The sequence below is a fragment of the Calliphora vicina genome, chromosome 1 (genome assembly GCF_958450345.1).
Source record: "Calliphora vicina chromosome 1, idCalVici1.1, whole genome shotgun sequence".
Lineage (NCBI taxonomy): Eukaryota > Metazoa > Arthropoda > Insecta > Diptera > Calliphoridae > Calliphora > Calliphora vicina.
Window position 1 is genome coordinate 22,583,229 of NC_088780.1, and position 21,659 is coordinate 22,604,887.

At 29.9% G+C, this 21,659-nt stretch overlaps 3 protein-coding genes across 3 annotated transcripts; all 3 read right to left on the reverse strand.

Annotated features, from left to right (window-relative positions):
• Positions 1–351: 351 nt before the first annotated feature.
• Positions 352–2,776, reverse strand: LOC135957799 (arrestin domain-containing protein 17-like). The gene is made up of 3 exons (XM_065508640.1): positions 2,665–2,776; positions 969–1,306; positions 352–880 (listed from the first exon to the last, which is right to left on the reverse strand). Exons 1-3 carry the CDS (start codon positions 2,774–2,776, stop codon positions 368–370), a joined length of 963 nt encoding a protein of 320 aa, XP_065364712.1. The 3' UTR covers positions 352–367.
• Positions 2,777–6,068: 3,292 nt separating this feature from the next.
• On the reverse strand, positions 6,069–8,266 carry LOC135957890 (arrestin domain-containing protein 17-like). The gene is made up of 3 exons (XM_065508761.1): positions 8,155–8,266; positions 6,683–7,020; positions 6,069–6,600 (listed from the first exon to the last, which is right to left on the reverse strand). The coding sequence occupies exons 1-3, from the start codon at positions 8,264–8,266 to the stop codon at positions 6,073–6,075; spliced, it is 978 nt and encodes a 325-aa protein (XP_065364833.1). The 3' UTR covers positions 6,069–6,072.
• Positions 8,267–12,342: 4,076 nt separating this feature from the next.
• Positions 12,343–21,659, reverse strand: LOC135957985 (arrestin domain-containing protein 17-like). The gene is made up of 4 exons (XM_065508877.1): positions 21,548–21,659; positions 13,499–13,851; positions 12,673–13,411; positions 12,343–12,602 (listed from the first exon to the last, which is right to left on the reverse strand). The coding sequence occupies exons 1-4, from the start codon at positions 21,657–21,659 to the stop codon at positions 12,505–12,507; spliced, it is 1,302 nt and encodes a 433-aa protein (XP_065364949.1). The 3' UTR covers positions 12,343–12,504.

Genomic DNA, 21,659 nt, shown 5'->3' on the forward strand with positions numbered 1-21,659 from the left:
AACGCTGTTTTTTTTTGTTTTAAAATTTTAAATGGGACTGTCCTCTCCTATTTTTAGAATATTTGGGGAAATTTAAAAAAAACACACATTTTAATTCAAAAGTTTATATAAAATTTTTGCAATACAAAACTTAATATTAGAATACATAGAAAAATATTACTTAAAATTATTTGAGGCAGCCTGTCGTTACTTTGAAGGTGGTCAATAACCAATAGAATAATTATGGTAGTTTTTATTAGGGTTTTTTTTGCAGGGAGAACTACTGTTAAGAAAAGTAAAAAATTTTATGAAAATAAGAAGAGGAAATTAAATAAATATTGTATTACACTTACATAATTGAAGATAACTGGGTGATAAACCATTGCCCCTATGGCAGTTCTTCCACTACAGGGGCAATAAGACGATCAGTTTCCAAATGTTCTGTTGATGTTGACTCTCTGAGTGGCACATCTCCAACAAATATTGGAATGGTTATTGTGTCAGCATTACTACAAGCCATATTTAAGGTAACCTTTAGTAAATATTGAACACTTATTATAGTTTCATCTGCTGTGGAGGCAGGTGTATCGTGTATAGGAAAGCTGCCATCAAAAATACGATTAGTCAAACGTAAACATTTAACAGCAAATGAATTTTTGTATAAAGTTGTCTCCTCGTCCCGTGTCTTGAATTTGGGTTTATGGGCAGTAAAGGTTATTTTTCGAATAAATTCTATGGTATACCTATTAATATCGATCTTTGATTCATTTTGTACATGGACAGAGTAGTCGACAAACTGACCTAGAGCATAGCCACCAAACGGAATTTTAAGTTTGGTATTAATTATACCCGTACCACAACACCAAAATGAGGTTAATATTTCCTCATTTTCAATAGGTATCTAAAGAAAATTAAAATGAAAATAATTTAATTTATTTTGCAAATTTTCAGTGCTTCATTTCGTTTACTAAAATAATTTCATTACTTACCCTTAAAACTGGGTTTAGATTTAAATCTTGTTTACTAATTACAGTCAGTATTTTAGTAAATTCATTATTGAATCGATAAGGTCTTGTTAATTTAAGCTTAAGTTCATAGCGTATGTGACCATAACGACTCTCAAAAGAGGCGCGACTTTCTGGAGGTAGAACTATATCATAGTTATATGTATGAGTTCCTGCAGGGAGAGTTCCTTCGCGACTTACTGTTACAGTGTTGTCTACGTACGGTTCTTTTGCTTTATAATCTATGTTACGATATGAATTTCTATACCGTTTTCTTTTAGACCATTTTACTTTTGCCTGTCCAAAGCATGTGATAGTTATATCTGAAATGAGAGAAATAAATGCAATTATAACAAGTAGGAAATTATATTCGGTTTTTCCCCACCAGCTAAGAATGTGATTTTAATTTAAATACACATTATTTATGTGGATTTTTATATTGGAGTTGACCCTATATAGGAAATGTGTCTTAGAGTTATTTCCCACATTATATGGGAGCTATGGCCTATTACGAACCGATTGGCCGATTGGCATACTCTGCATAATATTTCACTATTAAATTCAATAGTACGAGTACTCCAGCAATTGAGAAACAAAATTTCAGAGAACCTTGTTGAACTCATAACTTCTCATAGTCAAATGCGTTAATCACTAAGTCTGCTCAAGGCGAATTCATACAAGGTGCTATCAGTTCTACAAATACAACAATTGGTCTTAACAAATGTCAAAAAACAAAAATTAAAAATTAAACAAATATGTCTTAAGACTTAATGTAGTGTAGGCTTCACTTATTTATGTAAAAAATAAATATTTTGGTAATACGATTAGAATATGTAGATATTTAAGTATAAAAACAAGCTTTGAGAACTGTTAGAACCAAAAAGCGAAAACAAATTGTCAGCTGTTTGACTGACTCCACCTTGTATAAATTCGCCTTGAGTCTGCTTTTACGCACAGCAAGTTTACTTTGATTCTCTTTTAAACTTTCTCGTCTGTTTACAGTACAAACTTTACACACAACAAGTCTGTGTTCAATTTTGTATGTCAAAACCTAATAAAAGCCATAGTGAAAATGAGAAAACAAAAGAGAATTGAAGAGACTTGCCAGTACAAGCAAGTTCTTTCTTCTTGCCACTGTCTCATATAAACTCAGACTTGCGGCAAGAAAACTTGCGCTGTGTAAAAGCAGACTAAACCACAGAGCTCTTATTTGTGCTGCTGCTCTCTATTTGTTATTTAGAATTGAATGTAAGTGTACTCTCAATTTTTGTCATTTCTGTATCTACAAAAATACCAACGGTCATATACAGCATTACATGTGATCATCGAAGTGATATATTTATTATAATGGAATTTATTTTCAAAAATTTAAGACGAATATCTGACTATTGTTTATTACTGAATATGCTGCTGAAAAGTAGTGCAAATTACAACGATTTAACTACCACTTTAGCAGCCACATCGAACTAGTTAGTTGTACAAGTAGTAATATAGTTAGTGTAAGGTTTAAAATTGGCACTTTTCAAACTGCTGGACATATTTTTAAATGAAAACATTTTGAGTAGTTTCAAAAATTAATATTTTTGCCTATGAAACCAATCAGTATGCAACAGTTCAAATAAAACTACATATTTGAAACCATACACAGAGTTAGTAGCTAAATTAATGTTTAATCACTAACCTTTTACATCCTTGGGTCTGGTAGTGTTCAAAACAATCGTACAACTTACAGTGTCTCCACTGTGGTAAACCGCATCGGGTTTGCTCAAATAAAATTCGCACGTGGAAGGCATTATTATTAAATATCTGCTCCAATTGTTATTTACATTATGTCACCAAATGTTTCTTGGATAAAGTTCCGCCTTTGTTATTCACTCCACCAGATACTTTTTGGTACTAAATATTTAGATATTTTTGTTGTGTGTGTCACCATAGTGTTGTTCAAAATTGCCAGATACATTTGGTATAAAATACCAAATACTGAAAGAGTACAAACATAACAAAATATTACATGTTAATGAGATATGGTTTTGAGCTGTAACCGAAAGAGTAAAAAATTATTTATAAGTTTGTTTCGCATATAATGAGTCAAAATAAGCATGAATTTCGTATTTGTTTTAGGTTTATATTTCGATTCTGATAAGAGAATCTGCAGGTAAAAATTGAAGTTAATTTTGACTTTAAAATTTGTAATGTACAATATAATGTTATGTACAGAACAACCAAAAATGTGGTCTAAAAATTGTGGTTTATGCGCATAAAAAATTCAATTAAAAACTTCAAATATGCTCTTTGAATTTAAAAAAAATACTCACTTAAAAAGAGTTTTTAATTGTTTGAAATTCAAAGTTAAATCAAATACTGAACTCATAAATTTAAGTTGTTTAATATAGGATTAAACTTTGAATTTAGTGACCTTGACACTCCATGAAAATAATTCGGTTCATTCATAAAGTTCCACATAAATTTCTCTAAATGTCTTTACTTTACATCGACTACTTTTTTAAATTAAATTATCCCTTATAGTGTTGGATATCACAACGTTAATTTTAATTTTTGTTCACAACAAATGAATGAACAAATTTGTTCTTTTTATTCTGAGGTGTTTGACTGAACTAAGTGCTTGAACGTTTTCTATGTGAATGCTTTTGAAAACTAATTTAGCCTATCATTTGCATGATCTATATACATAAATAAAAATCAAATGTCGTTCGTTGGTAATTGCATCAGTAGAGAACGACTGGACGATTTGGACAATTTATTTTTTAAATGTTCGACAGAGTCCAGCTTAGTGTTTTATGGAAATAAAAATTTACCACGCCTACTTTTACGCCCTTTTTATACCCTTTACCTTCGTGAGAAGGGTATATATAAGTTTGTCATTCCGTTTGTAATTTCTAAATTTTTCATTTCCGACCCTATAAAGTATATATATTCTGGATCCTTATAGATAGCGGAGTCGATTAAGCCATGTCCGTCTGTCTGTCTGTCCGTCTGTCTGTTGAAATCAGCTTTCTGAAGACCCCAGATATCTTCGGGATCCAAATCTTCAACAATTCTGTCAGACATGCTTTCGAGAATTTTGCTATTTAAAATCAGCAAAATCGGTCCACAAATGGCTGAGATATGAGGAAAAAACCAAGACAACCTCGATTTTTGACCTATATCTGGATTACTAAGACATTAATATAGACAATATGGATATCTAATGATAGATATTTCAAAGACATTTGCAACGACGTATATAAGACCATAGTAAGTTGGACCTACAATGGGTCAAAAACGGGAAAAAAAATTTTAACCCAAAATTTTATTTTTCAAAAAAAAAAATTTTAAAATTTAAAAAAAAAAATGTTTAATTTAAAAAAATTAAAATAACAATCGAAAAATTTTTTTTCCAAAAATTGAAAAAAACATTTGTTGTTCATTTAGCCGTACATCTGGAAAATTGTCAAAGAGTATATTTTACTTTGGAGAATGTATTACAAGGAGTTAATCGACCAACATTGACTAGATTTTTTGAAATGTACCGAAATGATGAATTTTACTCGGAATCAATCGTCAAAGAAATTACAATGGCGGAAATACTGCTCCAACAACATCCTTCCATGATTTGTGAACTGTAAATGGTGAATTAGGTGACACGTATTGAGATGCATGTCAACGCTTGCAATTGTTAAAGAATGACACTCATTGGGAATACATCCTAGGAGATGCTGTGCTTTCGTCAAATGCTCATCAAATACGAACATTGTTTTCGATAATTATCTCAATATGGCTCCCATCCAAACCGATTGATTTGTGAGGAATTAACAAAACCTTGCAAGATTTACGAAACAATCAAAGCCGGTGAGCTTAATGCATATTTGAAGTCGTCCGTTTTGTGGAAACACGTCAAGAAACTCAAGTTGACTGTGAACATGCAAGTCGACCAGCAGAACGATCAATCTGGAGAAGTATTTTCCAAGTAATTGCTGGACATTGACATTGGCAAAATCCCGGTTGTCATTTCGATCGGCTGCATACAATTTTCTGTAGCTTTCTGTCAGTTCACCGAATCAAAATCCGAACTCATCGGAATAGTATTTTCAAACACTGCACAAAATTACAAAAATCATGATTTTTTAATTTGGACAGGACAACGTCTGTCGGGTCAGCTAGTAGGAAATAAGTATATGTTTGTGACAACCATTTTTATGATGAAGAATTTAGCATATTATGCTGTTTTCGGCTTATGGTTGCCATAATATGAGATCAACATATTATGATATAATGATTCATCAGGAACATGATTGCCATAAACGTATATTTTTTTTCTACAATCATATAGGTATGTATATGATTGCGATAATCATGTGGATCTTAACTTTACCATATTATGGTTACGGCAATCATATAAATAACTAAACCTATATTTATTCTCTTGGTGTAGATGAAAAATAAAAACCAATTTTTCTTAATGAACAAAAAAAATGATTTTTTGTTAAACTTGAGCAATTATTTGTGGTAAAACTAGTTGTCCTTATTTAGACCATATCGAGTTTTAATGGTTTTTAAAGATCGGACGGGCGGACATTTTCTTCTAAATTTTGTTTGGTTGGACCAAACATTTTCAATCCATAAAATATTTCATCCCCCTAGTCCCACAATCTAAATCGTATTTTGTCATCACCAGACAGCTGGATGTATGATGATGGACATTCAAATGAATCTGCGTTTGTTTTTATTTTATATAAGTATCTTCTTCCATATCTTGGAGCGTTTAACTATTTTGTTTTAAATTTCAAATGGGAAATAATTGGCGAACTTTATTACTTAAAGCCACACTAAATTTTCAAAAAACACATTGCTGCTTATAAATCCAACGTTTTAGTTCAAAAGTTTATATAAAATTCATGCAGTACAAAATTTAATATTCGAATACATAGAAAACTATTACTTAAATTATTTGAGGCAGCCAGTCGTTACTTTTTATTAGGTTTTATTCAGGGAGAAATACTGTTAAGAAAAATACAAAATTTTCATTAAAATAGAAGAGCAATTAAAATAAATGTTACACTTACATAATCCAAGATAACTGGGTGACAAATCACTGCTCCTCTGTCAGTGCTTCCACTGTAGGCGCAATAAGGCGATCAGTTTCCAATGGCTCTGTTGATACCAAACCCTCTTTGAATGGAACATCACCAACGAATATTGGAATGCTTATACTTTTATCATTACTAAAACCCGTAGTATCTAAGGTTACCTTTAGTAAATATTGAACACTTATTATAGTTTCACCTGCTGTGGAGGCAGTTGTATCCTGTATAGGAAAGCTGCCATTAAAAGTGCCGGTAGTCATACGTAAACATTTAACATTGTATGAGTTTTTATATAAAGTTGTCTCCTCGTCCCGTGTCTTGTGTTTGGGTTTCTGGGCAGTATAGGTTATTTTACGAATAAATTTTATTTTATAGCTATTAATATCGACTTTTGCTTGATTTTGTACATGGACAGAGTAATCGACATTCTGACCGATGGCATAGCCACCAAACGGAATTTTAAGTTTGGTATTAATTATACCGTTGCCACAACACCAAAAGCTAGATAATATTTCCTCATTTTCAATAGGAAGCTAAGGAAATTGAAAATAATTTAATTTATTTTGCAAATTTTCAATGGTTCATTTCGTTTACTAAAATAATTTCATTACTTACCCTTAAAACTGGGTTTAGATTTAAATCTTGTTTATTAATTACAGTCAGTACTTTAGTAAATTCATTATTGAATCGATAAGGTCTTGTTAATTTAAGCATAAGTTCATAGCGTATATGACCATGGCTACTCTCAAAAGAGGCGCGACTTTCAGGAGGAAGAACGATATCATATTTATACGTATGAGTTCCTGCAGGAAGAGTTCCTTCGCGACTAACTGTTACAGTATTGTCCACGTACGGTTCTTTTGCCTTATAATCTATGGTATGATGTGTTTTTCCTTGCTTCTTTCTTTTAGACCATTTTATTTTAGCCTGTCCAAGGAAAGTGATAGTTATATCTAAAATTAGAAAAATAAATGCAAGTATAACAAGCAAGAAAGTGTAAACGATTTTTTTTTTCACCAGCTAAGAATGTGATTTTAATTTAAATACAAATAATTTATGTCGATTTTTATATAAGAGTTGTTCCTAGAGTTGTTCGAACCTATCCTCACAAAACTTGGAAAATTTTATTTTGTTTATAAGCAATTTACTAGCTATTTCCATACTAATATTTTTAAGCGATAAAATTTGATGAAATAGAAACCTATTTGGATATCATATATTTTTAAAATTTTTATTAGAGCTTCTATTCAGAGTATTTGTATGAGGGCTTACGAGAAATAATAGGCCAATTACAAACAAATCCAATAGAGGTAATGAAGAATATGTGGCAAATTTCACCAAAATTGTTTGAATACAAAATTTACATGAACGGACGGACATAGCTTAAGAATGATTGGGAAGTTTTGCCTCACCCTACTACTATTTTTTTCGATCGATGCAGAACGCTCTCTCTTGGATACGCTTCACTTTGGAACAGAGATATTGAAAAGGTCATAGCTAACAATGGCCAATATTTTGAATAAATTTGTATACCCTACACCACATAGAAGCCTATTGAAATTGGCTGAAATCGGTCCATTATTTAACCTAACCCCCATACAAATGTCCTCCCTAAAATTGGACTTTATCGGTCACAAATGTTTAATTTATTTATGTATCTAAACAAATTTCGCTCCAAATAAGTATTAAATATACAAAATTTATGTCACCCAATTTTATTATGATCGGTGCATAATTAGTCATAGCTCCCATATAAGGCCCGATTCCGAAAATCACATAAATGAGAATAAATTTCTTAAGAATGTTGGTATAATAAACACATAAAATTCAAGACAAATAACTTTCATATAGACATAAATAACATGACCTAATTTCATGGCGATCGGTCCATAATTAGTATAATGCACTCTTCCAAAAATCATTCACGAAAATAAATTATTGAAATTTTAAAAGACAAATGATTTTGCTCATTTATTTAATGTAGGGTATAGGGTATTATTTTTTCTTACTTGCATTTTTTATATCGTACACTATATTTAAATTTTAAAACACAGTGGTTACAGCCAATTTTATGTTAAATCACTAACCTTTTACATTCTTGGGCTTGGTGGTGTTCAAAACAATCGTACAACTAATAGTGTCTCCACTGTGGTAAACTGCATCGGGTTTGCTCAATTGAAATTCGCATGTTGAAGGCATTATTATTAGTTTTATATTAAATATCTGCACCAATAGATATTTGCATTATGTCACCAAATGTTTTTTTTTTGGTAAACTTCCGTTATTCCGATATTCACCCCACCAGATACTTTTTTGTACTAAAAGTTTTGATCTTTGTCCAAAATTGTCAGATACATTTGGTATAAAATAGTCTAACTAAAAGTATATATACGCATTGAACATCTACTGAGAGAATTAAAAACCCAACAATAAAATCCACAAATTTTTCAATATAATTAAAAATTAAAAATTTAAGAAATACAAAATTTTTTGGAAATTGTTATTATAATAAAATATATGTATTATAGTAAAATATATATATATATATATATAGTATTATAATAAAATATAGATAGATAGATAAAATGTAGATAGATATATATTTTTGGTAAGTATTTTATATATCAATATTTTAATTTCAACACAAAACATAATTTTCCTAGCGGAGTGAGAACATTATATTGCGATAGTAATCAAACAGATTGAGTCTTCGGCAGACATTTGCAAACTCCAGACATCAAATGCAATACAAGTGAAACGGAAATGTAATTACTTGATCTAAATTCGGGCAGCTAATTTTTTTTTTGTTTTTTTTTATCTTTTTTTCTTTATTGAATCTTTCTTTTTCGAAATTTACAATCAGTATTAAAATCTTAACCTAAACTAAGATAATGGCAACCAGCAAGATTTAAGGAAGAATATTGATGGATCTACACACAGGATTTTGTTAAATTTGTTGTAAATAAAAATCAAATTCTTTTAATTGATTCAAATATTTAATTGTTAAAACTTATTTTTAAGGTATTAATAGACGGCAATACTGCGTTAAAACGCAGTATTAAAATATTATTGAAATCATTCGGTATTTCAAAAAATCGTTTCGAAAAAACATTTATTGTTTAGACGATAGTATAACAAATATTTTATTTCTGTGGTGATTTATATTTTTCTGCAAAGTTTATTTTTATTTTATATTTTCTTGACATTTTTATTTTTTTGCTTTATTTGTATTTATAAAATACATACCCGATACATATGAAAATAAAAAGTTTTTGAATTGTTTTAAACAAATTTTGAATACCGACCGTAAATCCGTAAAAAAAATCATTTGTATTTTTTGAAAATCTAATACAAATTTTATTTAGACGATGAAATTGTATTATGATACTTGAGTTTTTGACAAATATTAATACTCAGTAATGCCGTCAATAAATACCTTCAGTAATATTGTTTGAAATTTCCAAAATATTTTAATCTTGTATTTTAATAAAGAAAAAAACATTAATTCATTCAAAAATTTACGGTTTTCTAAGTTTGATTTTACAATTTTTGTGATAAGTCCTATTTTAGTTAAACATATATTTAGTTTTAGTTAAACATATTTTAAGTTAATTTTAAAATTTAAGTTAAATCAAATTTTTATACCCTTCACCTTCGTGAGAAGGCTATATATAACTTTGTCATTCTGTTTGTAATTTCCACAATATAATTTTCCGACCCTATAAAGTCGTTTATTCTTGATTAATATTATTAATTATTATTTAGGCTCAAGTTCTTTAAATTGATTTCCTTATTACCGCCATTAACACGAAGTCTGGTTATGTGTTAACTAATAGTTATACTGACAGTTTTCATACAAAAATAATTTTAAACGATAGTATAACTATTAGTTAGCACCTAACCATACTTCGTGTTAATGGGGGTTAGAAATACAATTTATTTTATTAAATTTTCATAATTCTAAAGAAGACTGAAAAACTTATATTTAGACACACGGCAGAATGGAATGGATCCTTAGAGATAGCAGAGTCGATTAAGCCATATCTGTCTGTCTGTTGAGATCAACTTTCCGAAGCCCCCAAAAAACTTACATACACGGATTCTGGAGATATTGATGTGTGAATATCAATATCTCCAGAATCCTTCCGCCTCGGTTACTATTTAAAATCGAGAAAATCGGTCCTCAAATGGTTGAGATATAAGGAAAAAACCAGGACAATCTCGATTTTTACCTATTTTTGACCTTTATCTGGATTACTATGGACAATATGGATATCGAATGATAGATATTTCAAAGAACTTTGCAACGACGTATATAAGACCATAGTAAGTTAGACCTACAATGGGTCAAAATCGGAAAAAATATGTTTTAACCCAATTTTTTTTCACCAAAAATTTATTTTAAAATTTAAAAAAAAAAATTTAAAAAAACAATTCGAAATTTTTTTTTTTTTCAAACAATGAAAAAAACAACTGTAAAAAAGAAATAAATTTTGTTTATCTAAAAATATTTAAAATTTTTATTTTGAAGTATAATTTAGTGAAGGGTATATAAGATTCAGCATATCCGAATATAGCTCTCTTACTTGTTAATTTAGAAAATACCGGTCTTGGGGAGACTGTAGCCAAAAAGTACTGATAAACGTACAATGATACTGAATTTTTCATTCCTGGCAAATGAACTTATTGGACCCATTACACATTAGGCAATTTAAATACGCAAGACTCTTGCCCAACAACAAAACACCATGAAAAATTTTCTTCTCCTTAACCCTATCTTGCCTCTGACATCTATAAACAAAAGAGACTTGCTCAGCTAAATTACCTAATGTGAAAGGGATCTTACTCTCTCACACAACTGATCCATCAAAAACAACTGATCCAAAATAAAAAAAATTATTATTATTTTTATGGGAAAGACATCAGAATTTGTATTAAAATTAAATTAAATAATTGAGTTTTTACTATAAAATTTAATTATTTAATTTCAAGAAAAAAATACGTTACATTATTTTGGAGCATCGAAAAAAACGATTCGGCATCTCTGTCTGATATGTTAACAATAGATGTGTGGTTAGTTTGCTAAATTGAGAAGTAAAAATTCGCATATGCCGACGGATGACAACAATCTTAAGCGTGTGCGAATTTATAATATTTATCAAGGTCACACAAACTGTCAGGGATGGAGAATTGTTCTATAAATTAATATTAAAACTTGGAAAAAACTTTAAATAATATATATGGGATAATATATACCGATTTAACACCAAAGTTATTACTTTTGGGTAGTAATTTTCAACAAGATCCGTCAAGAACTCTGTGAATTAGAGGGGGCCAAAAGAAACCTTAGGTCTTGAAAAAATGTATGCTTAATAAAACTTACTTTTTTATTTTTTTTTTTCAACACCACTATTATGAAACAACAAAAATAATATATTAATTGTCAATGTGTAATTTGTTTATATATTAGATCAGGTATAAAATCATTCATTTAAAATGTTATCGCTAAAAAAATGCATAAAAACGTACTTTTTTATTTTTTTTTTTTAACAAAATGTACTTTTTGATAAGTAAGAAACTTGTTACCATTTTCAGGTGTGTTTTTTAAGGGGGCGAAATAAGTGTTTTATTTATTTCAAAAAATGTTCAATGATCACAAAATTACACTTGTAACTGTACTTACAGAAACGAAACTAGAACATCGATTTAAAAATGTCCCTTCCTAGTGTCTCTAAGTCATCAGTTTGGTCGACTTTTTTGGTGACTTTTTGGTAACATCACAGAAAAAACTATATTTCAATGCAAACATTTATCACATATTGAACTGTTTTCAATTATTTCATAACTGAATCAAGTATTCATGTGCTCAAAAACAAAATTTTCTAATATTTTCTATTGAATTTTGAGTTTTGAATTTGATAATTTTGATAATTGCAAATTTTGGTTATTGGTTGAACTTTAAATACGAAAATTATTGAATAGATAATTTTCGTAATTGAAAAAATAAAAAATAACAAAAATGTGTAATTTAATCCCCTTCGTCTTACCTCCCTGATCTATCATGCCTTCAACAGACAGACCGACGGACATAGCTAAATCATCTTAGAATTTTATAAGGACCCAGAATATACGTACTTTTGGGTTTCGGTATGTTACCAACTGAAGGGCAAAATCAATTTCTCTAAAAGCTGTCAAACAGAAGACAAATAATACACATTTTGCTAGTTTGTTTGGTACTTATGCTTATCAAATTAACTTTACACTTATGAACCTAATGATATTGCTGCTTATAAATTTTAATTTGTTTTTATTTATTGTAAAACTTTATAAAAAAATACATTTCCTACAAATATAATACATATTCGATTGCATGGAATAATAATTACTAAGAACATTTTGAGGTAATTGAACTAGTCATCACTTTGCGAGTATGTGGGTTATAAAGGCTTAAACCCAATATGGCGATTGTGCTCATTTCTATCAGTATCTATAAAGGGAGCACTACTACGCGTAGCCTCTTCGAATGAGGGAGGTCCTATTAAAAAAAGGGGAAACAAATATTTTATTTTAAAAGCCATACATCGAATTATGTAAGTAACACTTACCCAATTCCTGATAACTAGGTGGCGAATCGTTGCGTCTTTGGTAAACGAGAGGTAGTTGGGATGGTGTGGGTGCCACTGTAATATGGCGATAATTTTCCAAAGGTTCTGTCGTTACCATATTCCCTCTCAGTAGTTCGGGAGCTGTAGGTGTCACTGTAAGAAGGCGATAATTTTCTAAAGGAACTGACGTTACAATACTCTCTCTACTCTCTCTCAGTAGTTCGGGTGCTGTGGGTGCCACTGTAATAAGACGAGAATTTTCCGAAGCTGCTGCCGTTACCATACTCTCTCTCAGTGGCACTGTCCCAATAACTATTGGTACAGTCATAATATTGTTCGTAGTCAAACCCACCATATTTAAGATCACCTTTAATGAGTAACGTACACTTATAATACACTCACCTTCGGTGGTGGGAGGTGTGGAGACTATTAGAAAATTGCCACCAAAAATACGCGTGGTGAAACGTAAACAGCGGTTACCATATGATTTTCTATATAAAGTGGTTTTATCTTCACATGTCTTGTGGTGGGGTGTGCGGGCAGTAAATATTATTTTCCGATTAAATTCGATGGTGTACCCTTCAATATGGTCCATCGATTGATTTCGTACATGGACTGAGTATCTCACACTCTGGCCAATGGCATAGCCACCGAATGGAATTGAAAGCGTAGTATTAACTGTACCATTTGAAAAACAGCAAAAGCTGGAACTAAAAATATCCTCACTTTCAATGGGAATCTATATGGAAGAAAATATGAAAATTATTTCATTCAAAAGATAAAAACAAAAATGTTAACAATTTAATTTCTCAATTTCTCAACTCACCCTAAAAGCTGGATTTAAGTTTAAATCCAGTAATTTAATTACAGTCAACGGTTTACTAAACTCATTATCGAAACGAGACGGCCTATTAATTTTCAATATCAGTTCGTAGCGTATGTAACCGTAGCGACCCTCACCAGAGGAGGCACAACGCAGCGGTAGAAGTATTTGAAATGGATATGTATGGGTTCCTGCGGGCATAGTTCCCTCACCACGTACGGTTGTGGTATTGTAGATATACAACTCATTGGCTTTAAACTGAATCGTGGGATTGGTGTAAGTACCTCCTGATTGTGTGTGCCTCTTAGTTTCAGTCCAACTTACTTTTCCCTCGCCTCGGAAAATTATGCGTATATCTGAAATTAGAGATTTAATTAAAGATTTTTTTTTGAGTTCGACCGATAATTTGGTCTCGGCTTAGGTTAAAAATCTGCCTAATACCAGTATTCGGTAATCGGCAACATTTTGTTGCAAAGGTCTTTGAAATATCTATTATTGGATATTAGGGTATTCGAATTATTCGATTTTTCTCTTGTTCGAATAAAACGAATAATTCGAATAAGAGATTCTAACTTGTTCGAATAATTCGATCACACGTTTAAAATTAATCGAATTATTCGAATAATTTAATTTTTTTTAAAAAAAAAGTATAGTATGAAGTTTTGATGTCAGTTTTTTAGTATTTTATTGTTAAAGAAAAACAAAAAATAACGTTAAAGTTAACAATTCAAGTATTAATAATGTTAAAAAACCTTCGAAAACAAAGTCCATCATTAAATTTTCAATTGAAATATTCTGATCAGAATAATTTCCGAACAATCTACACAATTTTAGAGCTATGCTTTAAAAAATTTTAGCTAGTTGGACATGATTCTGAATTCAAATACAATAAAACGTATTAAGAACTTTTTTATGTCGTTCATTAATTCGGGTTTTAAATTAAGTAACTAATTCTTTAGTAAATTAATTATTCACTATTTCTAAATTATTTATAACAAATTGTATTATACATCAAGTTCTATCTATCAACGTGTCCGAATCGTTGCTTAATAATGTGGTCTTGGGGAATTACACAATAAAGGGAATCTATCCAAAGTTTGATATTATTGTTAGTGAACGTGGCTAATTTGAAGTCAGACAGTGCATGATTGACGCATTTACAAATACGCAAAAATTTTATTACCATGTTAGACAAAGATCTTCAACGATGTTCAAAATCATGTATAAGACAAACTCCATGCTTTTCTTGCAACAAAACGTTAGTTTGCAATATTTGTGTTTATCATTCGATTTATTAAATATTTTGCAACACTTACGTACGCGGTTGATAACATCACTTATATGCATATATTTTAAGATCATGGCCTTCATCTATTTCAATGTAATCATTATAAATGTCATCCTCAATATCTCTTTCGACGACCGTTTCAAAATAACATTCTCCATCACATTCAACTCCACTTTAATCTAAGTTAATATTGTGATTGCGATTCTTCTAATATTTCGCCAGCTAAATAACAAATATTTTATTCCGTACCTTTTATTTTCCTAAGGTAAAAATTTTGAAAAACTTATTTTTAGAATTGTAACTTCTTGCAGTAATATTTATATATTTATATAAGGGACTATCGGAACACTCATCTACAGTAATCGAAAGTCCCTTTGTCTTTAGTTAATTGTCGAATTTCAGAAACAATCCAATTTTTGTATGTCATTATTACACAGAGAAAACAGATTCGTGATAGCAACCGAATTTGTTGCCAATCGAATGATTCTATCTTAGTGACCGAATTTTACAGTTATGGCTACAATATTTTGGAAGGGGTAACTAAAGTTTGGTTGCCTCAACTGAAATTCTTCTTTATCAACTGACTTTCTGTTTTTAGAACTGAAAAATTCTATGTGTGCAACCGAATCATTCGATTGGCAACAAATTCGGTTGCTATCACGAATCAGTTTTCTCTGTGTACTTATTTAAATTTGAAATTATGACAAATTTTAAACAATTTAATAAATTTAAATATATATGAACATTTATTCGTTTTATTCGAAAATGGCCATTTTTAAATTGTTCGAATAATTATTCGTAAGAAATTATTCGATTAATCGAACGATCATTAGTCGAATAAATACCCTATTGGATATCCATATTGTCTATATTAATGACTTAGTATGGGATCTATAGATCAAAAATAGGTAAAACAAGTAAGAATGTATGGTCTGTCAAGCCCGACCAAAAAAATTTTTCTTTTAAAATTTCAATAATTTATATTTTTGAGTGATTTTCGGAAGTGGGCCTAATATGGGGCTATGGCCAATTATAGACCGATCACCATGAAATTAGGTCGTGTGATTTATGTCTATATGAAAGATTACTATGTTGAATTTTGTGAGTATACACAAATTTTTAAGCGATATATGCACATTAAAGTGATTTTCGGAAGCTGGTATATATGGGAGCTATGACTAATTATGTACCGATCGTAACAAAATTTGGTGACATGAATTTTGTATATATAAAACTTATTTGGAGCGCAATTTGTGGAGATACATTTATAAATTAAACATTTATGACAGATAAAGTCCAATTTCGGAAGGACATTTGTATGGGGGCTAAGTGAAATAATGGACCGATTTCAGCCAGTTTCAATAGGCTTAGTCCTTGGGCCGAAAAAATAATATTTTCCAAATTTGATCGAAATATCTTCAAAATTGCGACCTGTACTCTGCGCACAAGGTTTACATGGACAGCCAGCCAACCAGACGGACGGGCATCGTTAATCGACTCAGAAAGTGATTCTAAGTCGATCGGTATACGCATTATACCCTTCCCACTATGGTGGTGTAGGTTGTAATAATTTTACAACAATAAATGTTATAACAAGTAGATGAACTAATTTATCTAAAACCATGGTAGGCGTTCATATTGTTCAGGTTACGATGATTTTCGTCAAACAACCCGAATGTGAACAAAAGAGCGTAATAGAGCGTTGTTGTGGACAGCGTTGCCGCTTTGGTCCAATTGGACCAAAATTGGTAGTTTCATGTTAACAAATTGACTTTTGGTAGTTTGGTTGGTTTGTTCCGATATTTGTCGTATTTTGGTAGGCTACGATACTGCTGAATACATAAGTATTTTTAAGAACAAAATAATTAAAATAATAACGAAAAAACTACTTATGTTATGCCAAAATAATAAAACTACATATTTGCAAAATATGAAGATAGCTTTTTCTTAAATATTTAGTTTAGTCAGGTAAATGTGTATTTATTTAGTAGTGTTGAGTTCAAAAAATGCCAAAGGGCTCTCAAAACTTTTATTTTCTAATAATATGTGTTAAACTCTGCTTCAATATTTCAGTTTCATCTGACACTTTAAATATCCAAATATGGAAATTAGGACGCGTACTTTTTTTCTATGTGAAACTTATTTGTGTTGAATTTTTTCGGGATACCAACACTTTTAGGTGTTTTATGCTCGTTTAAGTAATTTTCGGAAGGGGGCCTTATATGGGAGCTATGGTCAATTATGAATTAAATTTTTAGGTGTTATTTATTTGTAAAAATGTTATTTAATATCTATATAAATCAAGCATTTATGACGGATAATGTCTTATTTCTGGAGGACATTTATATGGGGGCTATGTGAAATACATGGACAACCAGCCAGACAGACGTACGGAAGGACATCGTTAAATCGACTCAAAAATAAAATCTCGAAAACTGAACGATTTTAACATATTTATGATTGTAGTTTAATTAAATAACTTTCTTCCTCTGGGTAATTTTATAGCAGCAATAATATAATTTTAAGTTAACTATTAATTTTGAAACGAATCCATATAGCATTTCTCAAATATTTTAAATTTGGTAGGATTTGGTAGGTTTTGGTAGTTTTTAATTAGAAATTTGGTAGGAAAAATATTTTATGAGTGGCAACGCTGGTTGTGGATATTTTATTTTTTACCCAAAAGAGCACACAAATTAAATGCCTCTTTTTGCCTACCAATGATCTAAAAGTATACTTTGTTGAAGGGTATCTATCAGTGTTGCCACTTCATGTGTAATTACACATATTGTGTGTAATTTTAACTTGGATGTGTAGCCCATGTGTAATTGAATGCATGTGTAATTCATGTGTAATTTAAATTCGAATTATATAAAAAAAATGTATTGTCCCCTCAATAAAACAAAAGTGTATAAACATATACACCATTAATTTTTTATTGCATAATAAATGTGAAATTCTACTTCCACAAAGTGGGTCAAAATATCAATTGAAATATTACTTTTGTTCTAGATGTCTACTAACACAAAAATTTTAAACTCAATTATTTATTTATTTTATTTTTATTTAATATTTCGAAATGGCATAAAAAGTATACACTATTGTTTTATTAAGGGGACTATATTGTGAATTAAAATTAAACATTAAAATTAGCGCCATTCATATTGACTGTATTTTTCGTGATTTTAAAAGTTGAGGGTAATTTTAACCCCAAGTGCTATTAAGGGTTAATTTTAACTTTTGTGCTGGTATTATATATACTAGACTTCATGTTATATTTTTCTTAAGTTTCATCAAAATCAGCCCAAAAATATATAACATTTCGCTATTTTTCCAAGAGAAATTCCAAATATTGCAAAAATTTACTTTTGACCTTCACGATTTAAGTGTTAACGTTTTTCGATTTTAGTAAAACTTTCAGACTATATTAAAAACTAACTGGACTATAATATTCTGAATAGCTTTTACTTAAAAATCATAACAGTAAGGAAATTAGGCTCATTCTCCAAAATACGACCAAAAAATTTGTTTTTCTCGAAAATCGCAAAATTTATATATTTAAAGTAGAAATAAGTTCTTGTTTTAATATTTCTCTAAATTCTAAAAACCTAAACGTTACAAAAATTATACATTTATTTACTTACAAAATTTTACTGGTAAAGTGTTCATTTATTTTTTTCTATTTTTTAGTATTTTACTCTCTCGTTACAAGTATTTACTAGTAAGATAAATGATCAAAGCTATAATTTACAAATAGTAAAAAATAGTTAACTATTTGAAACTGAAAACAAAACTTATTTCAAAAGCCTTAATATAAATTAGCTAAAAATTCAAATTCGAAAGCAGTGTGCTATTTATACCCTACACCACCATAGTGGGGAGGGTATTATGCGTTTGTGCAGATGTTTGTAACGCCCAAAAATATTAGTCTAACACCCACCTTAAAGTATACCGATCGACTTAGAATCGTCGATTAAACGATGTCCGTTCGTCCGTCTGGTCGGCTGGCTGTCCATGTAAACCTTGTGCGCAGAGTACAGGTCGCAATTTTGAAGATATTTCGGCTCAAGGACCAAGCCTATTGAAACTGGCTGAAATCGGTCCACTATTTCACCTAGCCCCCATACAAATGTCCTCCCGAAATTGGACTTTATCGGTCATAAATGTTTAATTTATATATGTATCTCCACAAATACCGCTCCAAATAAATTTTATATACACAGAATTCATGTCACCAAATTTTGTTACGATCGGTCCATAATTAGTCATAGCTCCCATATAGACCCGCTTCCGAAAATCACTTTAACGTGCATAAATCGCTTAAAAATGTTGGTAAACACACAAAATTCAACATAGTTAACTTTAATATAGACATAAATCACACGACCTAATTTCATGGTGATCGGTCCATAATTGATCATAGCTCCCATATAAGGCCCCTTCGAAAAATCACTCAAAAATATAAATTATTGATATTTAAAAAGAAAAATATTTTTACTCATTTACTTGGTGTAGGGTATTATATGGTCGGGCTTGACCGACCATACTTTCTTACTTGTTTTTAAATATTGTTAAATTTTTAATAGAAATGGAACAATCTCCGAATGAACATTGATTAATATTTGTTAAAAGCGTATTTGACATATTTGACTGATCTCAAGAATTCATTAAATTAGAAAAGTTCACGAAAAAATAGAAATTGCTGACTTGGGTTTATTCCAATATATAATTTAAATTAAAATCACCCCAAGTGAAAATTACCCTTCATTTTGTCATTTGACGCTAAATTGATAGTATTTGGTCCAAACATCCCAGAGTCCACTGTGACTAACCTTTTATATTCATGTACGTTTTAAAAATCTTGTATTCATCGCAAGATGCGATCACGAAAATTTATTTACATGTGTAATTTTTACCCATATGTGTAATTTAGGTATGAGGCATGTGTAGTTTAAAATTAGCTTGGTGACAACACTGGTATCTATTAGGGTATTCAATTAATCGGGTTTCTGATTTAATCGGTTAATCAAGCAAATAATTAATCGAGGTTTAGATTTAATCGGTTAATAATCGGTTAAATTATTCGATTAATCGAATAATTTCCATTTTAATTTTAAATTGAAAAGAAAAACAAGAATTTTGTGTATTTATATAAGCATTTTGTTAATAAAAAGAACAAAAACATAAAAAACGAACAAAACATAACATTTCAACAAAACAATAAATAAACATGTGAGTTTTTTAGGATTTTAGGGAGATATTCTGAAATAATCTTTTAAAAAAAGAATATAATTTAAATGATTTCTTTTTAAATGATTTTTTTAGTTTTAATAAAACTTGATCTGACTGATTGTAGATGTTGGAGAAATCGAAAGTAAGGCATGATAAAGAATATCCAATTTCTCAGTTATTTTTTTAGTTTTTTCTAATCATATAAAATCTTCCATCATACCATGGATTTTTTTAGATTTTAAATACTTTAATACTTTCTTTAAGTTGTGATAAAAGACTCGTTTCAGTAATATCTTCAGTTTCGTCTATTACCATATCGTCCTCCGACTCATTAGGACAAAAATCATCATAGAACATTCTAGAAATAAGGGTCATTTCCAAATTCCTTAGTCAGTTTTCGTACTATACTTAAAAAAAACTATTGCTTGAAGGGAATGTTTGCGAGTTAAGAAATAAAATTTGTGTGTTTAAAACTATATTTCTATATAAAGTGCAAAGCGGTTAATCGGTTAATCGACACAAATTAATCGGTTTATTCGTTATTTGAAAATCGTCAATTTTAAATTATTCGAACAGTTAACCGACAAAAATTAATCGGTTAACCGATTAACGGTTAATCGATTGTATACCCTAGTATCTATATAAGATTCGGCACAGCGAAATATAACTCTCTTATTTGTTTGATTTTACTTGGTATCAATTTATAGTGGGTTGACGATGTTAGCAAATATTTATACTGCTAGTTTAAAATCTTTGGGTAAATTAAATACAAAACCAAATTTAATTTTTTTTTTTTAAATGTTTGAAAATATTTTTACTTTGACATAAAACTTGAAATTTCAAATAAAATGTGTAACTTCTAAACGTTATCCCATTTTGGTAAAATTTCAATAATTTGGGTCTTAGATGGCGGAGAACAATTAAAAAGCTTCAAATAATTGAAACAATCCAATATCAGGTATATTTTGAAGAATTTGATATTATACCGGTTGTTATTTCATCAAATAAAATAATTTTTTTTTATTAATTCTCCTAATATGTAGTGTAAATAACAAATAAAGAAACTCATGAGTGTCACGTTTTAATCATTATTTTCTTATATTGTCCAATCGTTCCCTTACAAAGTATGTCTTTGACAAAACTAAAGACTTTCCTAATAAAAAATCGTATTAGTTGCGGCATATTATTTAATGCCAGTTTGAAAGTATCTCATAATGTTTTTGTATAGCCATTGAGTAGCAACAAATTATAAAAAGGGTGAGAGTGAAAGAGATATTTTTAAATTCTAAAAATTATTATTTCAAAATTACTCTCACTAAGGCCCAATAGATTTTTGATTAAAATGCAAACATATTTATATAAATAATGAATTTGAAACACACATATCTTGAAAATAACTTTAAAACAGCAAATATATTTATTTTTGTAACTTCAGGGTTAGAGTTATGAAGAATGCAGCATATGTTTTAAAATATTCTTATAAAGTAATCAAATTAAAAGCATCCAGCTTCATGTTCTGTTTTTGCACTTACCTCTTATATCTTTGGGCGCGCTTGTGTTCAAAACAATCGCACCACTTACTGTGTCTCCACTATTGTAAACCGCATTGGGATTGTTTAATTGAAATTCGCATGTTGAAGGCAT

Excerpts from the sequence above, each read along its gene's own strand:
- LOC135957985 (XM_065508877.1), bottom strand. The coding sequence starts at position 21,659 with ATGCCTTCAACATGCGAATTTCAATTAAACAATCCCAATGCGGTTTAC. Across the intron at positions 13,412-13,498 it reads ACTTAAATCCAGCTTTTAGG|ATTCCCATTGAAAGTGAGGA; the intron begins GTGAGTTGAGAA and ends TCTTCCATATAG. Across the intron at positions 12,603-12,672 it reads ACCTAGTTATCAGGAATTGG|GACCTCCCTCATTCGAAGAG; the intron begins GTAAGTGTTACT and ends TTTTTTTAATAG.
- LOC135957890 (XM_065508761.1), bottom strand. The coding sequence starts at position 8,266 with ATGCCTTCAACATGCGAATTTCAATTGAGCAAACCCGATGCAGTTTAC. Across the intron at positions 7,021-8,154 it reads CAAGCCCAAGAATGTAAAAG|ATATAACTATCACTTTCCTT; the intron begins GTTAGTGATTTA and ends TTCTAATTTTAG. Across the intron at positions 6,601-6,682 it reads ATCTAAACCCAGTTTTAAGG|CTTCCTATTGAAAATGAGGA; the intron begins GTAAGTAATGAA and ends CAATTTCCTTAG.
- LOC135957799 (XM_065508640.1), bottom strand. The coding sequence starts at position 2,776 with ATGCCTTCCACGTGCGAATTTTATTTGAGCAAACCCGATGCGGTTTAC. Across the intron at positions 1,307-2,664 it reads CAGACCCAAGGATGTAAAAG|ATATAACTATCACATGCTTT; the intron begins GTTAGTGATTAA and ends CTCTCATTTCAG. Across the intron at positions 881-968 it reads ATCTAAACCCAGTTTTAAGG|ATACCTATTGAAAATGAGGA; the intron begins GTAAGTAATGAA and ends AATTTTCTTTAG.